This window comes from Thunnus maccoyii, chromosome 14 (genome assembly GCF_910596095.1).
Source record: "Thunnus maccoyii chromosome 14, fThuMac1.1, whole genome shotgun sequence".
NCBI classification, from domain to species: Eukaryota; Metazoa; Chordata; class Actinopteri; order Scombriformes; family Scombridae; genus Thunnus; species Thunnus maccoyii.
In genome coordinates, this window is record NC_056546.1 from 165,660 (window position 1) to 171,659 (window position 6,000).

Below are 6,000 nucleotides of genomic sequence, written 5' to 3' on the forward strand. Positions count from 1 at the left end.
CCGTGTGACAGACACCATTAGCACCAGTACGAGCCCCGTGACAGACACCAGCAGCACCAGTACGAGCCGTGTGACAGACACCATTAGCACCAGTAAGAGCCCTGTGACAGACACCATTAGCACCAGTACGAGCCGTGTGACAGACACCAGCAGCACCAGTATGAGCCCTGTGACAGACACCATTAGCACCAGTATGAGCCCTGTGACAGACACCATTAGCACCAGTACGAGCCGTGTGACAGACACCATTAGCACCAGTACGAGCCCCGTGACAGACACCATTAGCACCAGTATGAGCCCTGTGACAGACACCATTAGCACCAGTAAGAGCCCTGTGACAGACACCATTAGCACCAGTACGAGCCGTGTGACAGACACCAGCAGCACCAGTATGAGCCCTGTGACAGACACCATTAGCACCAGTATGAGCCCTGTGACAGACACCATTAGCACCAGTACGAGCCGTGTGACAGACACCATTAGCACCAGTACGAGCCCCGTGACAGACACCATTAGCACCAGTATGAGCCCTGTGACAGACACCATTAGCACCAGTATGAGCCCTGTGACAGACACCATTAGCACCAGTACGAGCCGTGTGACAGACACCATTAGCACCAGTACGAGCCGTGTGACAGACACCATTAGCACCAGTATGAGCCCTGTGACAGACACCAGTAGCACCAGTATGAGCCCTGTGACAGACACCAGTAGCACCAGTATGAGCCGTGTGACAGACAGTCAGTAGTTAAGTGAAGAGTAACTCATCATCATCATCAACATCTGCTGCAGAATCACATCTGTAAAAAGTGGAGCATTGCATTGTGGGATTGTTGACTGTTAAGTATGAGGAGTAAACAGTGACACATTTACACTCTCAGTGGAGCATTGCATTGTGGGATTGTTGACTGTTAAGTATGAGGAGTAAACAGTGACACATTTACACTCTCAGTGGAGCATTGCATTGTGGGATTGTTGACTGTTAAGTATGAGGAGTAAACAGTGACACATTTACACTCTCAGTGGAGCATTGCATTGTGGGATTGTTGACAGTTACATATGAGGAGTAAACAGTGACACATTTACACTCTCAGTGGAGCATTGCATTGTGGGATTGTTGACAGTTACATATGAGGAGTAAACAGTGACACATTTACACTCTCTGTGCCAAGTTTTCAAACTGCTGTTTCTGTTTTCAGTGCAATCGTCTGGCGTTTCTGGTTCTGCTGTAGCTGAACTTTAAAGTGGTCGAGTTGATCAGATAGTGACACACTTGTGTGTGTGCATGTGTGTGTGTGTGCAGAACGTGGGGAAGAGGATGTCCAGCAGTCAGTTCATCTCCAACCTGGAAGGACTCAACAATGGAAAAGACTTCCCTAAAGATCTGCTGAAGGTACCACACTCACTCACTCACTCACTCATTCACACACAACTCAACAAAAACACCAGTGAACTCTGTATGTCAGTATTGTAGCACATTAAACGAACACTTGAGGGTTCTGTGCAGTATCTTAGATGTTCCTAGGACTGCGCTCTTCTGGACAGATGTTGTACCTGGAATCTGCTGGAGCCACTCTCCCAGTTTGTGGTTCACAGCCCCCAGTGCTCCGATTACTACTGGCACCACTGTTGCCTTTACTCCCCACATCTTTTCTAGCTCCTCTTGGTATTTTTTCGATCTTCTCGTGTTCCTTCTTCCTGATGTTGCTGTTGCTTGGGATCACTACGTCTATCACCGCTGCCTTCTTCTGTTGTTTGTCGATCAACATGATGTCCGGTTGGTTAGCCATCACCAGTTTGTCAGTCTGGATCTGGAAGTCCCACAGGATCTTGGCTTGGTCATTCTCAATCACCTTAGGGGGTGTCTTCCATTGTGACCTTGGGACCTCCAGCCCATACTCAGTGCAGGTGTTCCTGTACACTATGCCAGCCACTTGGTTATGGCAGCTGGATAGCTCAGCGGTTAACACTACTGACTTTGGTGCAGACGTTTTGGGGTTCGAATCCCGGTCAGGGTAACACATATCCATTGTGGACCTTTAGGCAAGGTCCTTGATGCTGCTAGCCTCAAGAGTCATACCAGCTCAGACATCACCCGGGTCAACAAGGTCCGTGTCAGGTATTGGGGAACCAGCACACCCTCATGAGAAATGGGCTACTGGAACAAGACATAGATGGAGTACAGCAGAGAATATATATACGTATATATAGAATGTGTATATGTATATAAAGAGTGTCAGGTAGGAAGAGCTGGACAGACATGATCCACACCTACTGGCTAAAGAAATGCCTGGCAGCACAAATGAACCAACTGCTGATGGAAGGGACCCACCCAGAGTGGTTAACCCAAGGGCAGACAGTTCTGATCATGAAGGACCCCCAGAAGGGTGCAATTCCATCCAAATACCAGCCAATAACCTGCCTCTGTACAACATGGAAGCTCCTGTCAGGCACCATGACATCTTAGCAGCTAAGATGAATAGGCACATAGCCCAGAAAGGAATTGCTAGTAATGCCAGGGGAGCCAAGCACCAGCTACTGGTCGATAGAGCAGTCACCCAAGACTGCAAGACCAGGCAGATGGACCTAGGCACCGCCTGGATTGACTACAAGAAAGCCTACGACTCAATGCCACACACATGGATACTGGAATGCTTGGAAATATACAACATCAACAGGACACTAAGAGCCTTCATCAAGAACTCAATGGGGCTGTGGAAAACGACTCTGGAGGCCAACTCAAAGCCAACTGCACAAGTTACCATCAAGTGCGGCATTTACCAAGGTGATGCACTATCCCCGCTGCTGTTCTGCATAGGCCTGCACCCCCTCAGTCAGATCATCTCAAAGAGTGGCTACGGATACCGGTTCCGAAGTGGAACAACCATCAGTCACCTCCTCTACATGGATGACATCAAGCTGTATGCCAGGAATGGGCGAGACATCGACTCACTGATCCACCTCACCAGGATCTACAGCAACGACATCAGAATGTCATTCGGACTAGATAAGTGTGGTCGGATGGTATCGAAGAGAGGGAAGATGATCAGGACCGAGGGGGTTGAACTGCCAGAAGGCAGCATTGCAGATGTTCAGGACAGCTACAAATACCTTGGGATCCCGCAGGCAAATGGGAACCTTGAGGAGGCCGCAAGGAAGTCAGCCACAGCCAAATACCTACACAGAGTAAGGCAGGTCCTGAAAAGTTGGCTGAATGGGAAGAACAAAATACGAGCCATCAACACGTACGCCCTGCCAGTCATCGACTGTCCTGGACGAAACAACCAACATCCAGGAATACGGCAGCAGAAACCCGATGATGCAGAGGAGGAGGAGGAACCATCATGGAGGGACAACCCCTACATGGCATGTACCACCGACAGATAGAAGAAGTGGCTGATATCAAGAAAGCCTACCAGTGGCTGGAAAAGGCTGGACTGAAGGACAGCACAGAAGCACTGATCATGGCAGCACAAGAACAGGCACTCAGTACAAGATCAATAGAGGCGGGGATCTACCACACCAGACAGGACCCCAGGTGCAGGCTGTGCAAAGATGCTCCTGAGACAGTTCAGCACATAATAGCAGGGTGTAAGATGCAGGCAGGAACAGCGTACATGGAACGCCATAACCAAGTGGCTGGCATAGTGTACAGGAACATCTGCACTGAGTATGGGCTGGAGGTCCCAAGGTCACAATGGAAGACACCTCCTAAGGGGCTGTCCTGTGGGACTTTCAGATCCAGACTGACAAGCTGGTGATGGTGAACCAACCGCACATCGTGTTGATCAACAAACAACAGAAGAAGGCAGTGGTGATAGACGTAGCAATCCCAAGCGACAGCAACATCAAGACGAAGGAACACAAGAAGATCAAAAAATACCAAGAGGAGCTAGAAAAGATGTTGGAAGTAAAGGTGGTGCCAGGAGTAATGGGAGCACTGGGGGCTGTGACCCACAAACTGGGAGAGTGGCTCCAGCAGATTCCAGGTAAAACATCTGAGAGAGCAGAGCGCAGTCCTAGGAACAGCTAAGATACTGCACAGAACCCTCAAACTCCCAGAACTCTGGTAGAGACACCCCCCCCCCCCATGGGGAGGGTGGTTTTTAATTTTTTTTATACACACACATATAAATGTTTGTGTATATACAGACGGGTGACACATTAAAGGAAAACTGGTCCAGGTCTGAGTACTGGACCCCTACAGTGAGGGGGTCTGGGGGATCTGTTATGCTGGCATGGTTTGGGTCCACTTGTCCCCTCAGAGGGAAGGGTCACTGCTGATCAATACAAAGTAGTTGTGAGTGATCAGCTCTATCCTGATGGGAGTGGTCTCTTCCAGGATGATGATGATGGTCTGATGAAGATTAAATGATGTGAATCACATGTTACGACCTTCACAGTCACCTGATCTCAACCCAGCTGACGTGTTAGACAGCGCTCTGCATCATCATCATCATCATCATCATCACAGCACTACATGAGGAAGATCTTTATGATCAATGATGTTCATCCCTCCAGAATCAGATCAGCCTTGTTATTGATCCTATTGATCTGAACTCTACTGGAGGGATGAACATTGTTCTTCATAGCTTATGATTATAAACATGATCATAAATTAATATTTACGATCAGATATGAGATAAACATCAAATGTTAAATATTGAAATACCTTAAATTTAAAATGTTATATGTTAAAATATATAAAAGTAATGGAAATAAACAAAATGATGAAAAATGAATATATACAACACACACACACACACACACACATATATATATAAATATATATGGTAAATGGTAAATGGACTGTACTTGTATAGATCCTTTCTAGTCTTCCAACCACTCAAAGCGCTTTTTACACTACGAATCACATTCACCCATTCACACACATTCATACGCTGAATGGGTACAGGGGCGACCATGCAAGGTCCCAACCTGCCCATCAGAGGAAGCTAACCATTCACACACATTCATACGCTGATGGTTCAGCCATCAGGGGCAATTTTGGGGTTAAGTATCTTGCCCAAGGACACATCGGCATGTGGACTGGAGGAGCCGGGAATCGAACCGCCGATCTTCCGATTAGTGGACGACTCGCTCTACCTCCTGTTATAAATATGTTATATTTATAACATATAAAATGTGTTAATGGTAAATATAAATGTCTGAGAAATAAATGTTTTATTAGTTTATATTAAATGTGTAAAATCTGACTTATTGTACCTATTAAAATATGTAAAGAATAAAAAAAACACGTCTATATATATATATATACATTAAATATAAAATATTTAATTCTGTAACATTATGCAGATATTAAATGTGAGTAAAAACAAATTTAGTTAAAATATATTAAATGTAACATTTCAAAACAGTAATAAAGTATAAAAACATATAAATCAATGAAATACAAATGAAATTAATTAAATATAAAACATTACAGAAGTCTGTCTGTGTTTCACTGTGGACTCATTATTATTATTATTATTATTATTGTTATTGTTGTTATTGTTGTTGTTGTTGTTATTACTACTACTATTATTACTATTATTATTGTTATTATTATTAGTATTGTTGTTGTTATTGTTGTTGTTGTTATTGTTGTTATTATTATATCAGTACATGAATATGATGATTTTCTCCGCTCGTCGTCTCGGCTGCATTTACATTCAGCTCTGTGAGTCTTGGATGATTGACAGCTTCGAGGAGAGCAGGGGGGCGGGCTGAAACTGCCGTCCCTGCTCTCTGATTGGCTGCTGCAACTGAGAGAAAATGCGCATTGAGAGAGGGAGGGAAAAAAGAGAGAAGAGAGGGAGGAGGGAGAGCGAGCAAACACTCCTCAGCAAAGAAGAAACCAAAGACAAAAAGAAGAGGAGGAGGAGGAGGAGGAGGAGGAGGAGGAGTAGTGAGCTCACATCCACCTGACGGAGGGATTCTCCTGCAGGAGGAAGACGACAACAAGCGACAGAGAAGAGAAGAAGAGGAGGAGAAGTGAAG

General features: G+C 45.5%; 1 protein-coding gene across 2 annotated transcripts in view; it reads left to right on the forward strand.

Annotated features, from left to right (window-relative positions):
• The window catches only part of LOC121911768, a 74,810-nt gene extending 73,305 nt beyond the window's left edge, over positions 1-1,505 (forward strand). For both annotated transcript variants that reach the window (XM_042433594.1, XM_042433593.1), the window contains exon 12: positions 1,304-1,505. In XM_042433594.1, the coding sequence (XP_042289528.1) occupies positions 1,304-1,474 (171 nt within the window). In that variant the 3' untranslated portion in view covers positions 1,475-1,505. The remainder of the gene's footprint in view (positions 1-1,303) is intronic.
• The last annotated feature ends 4,495 nt before the right edge of the window (positions 1,506-6,000 follow it).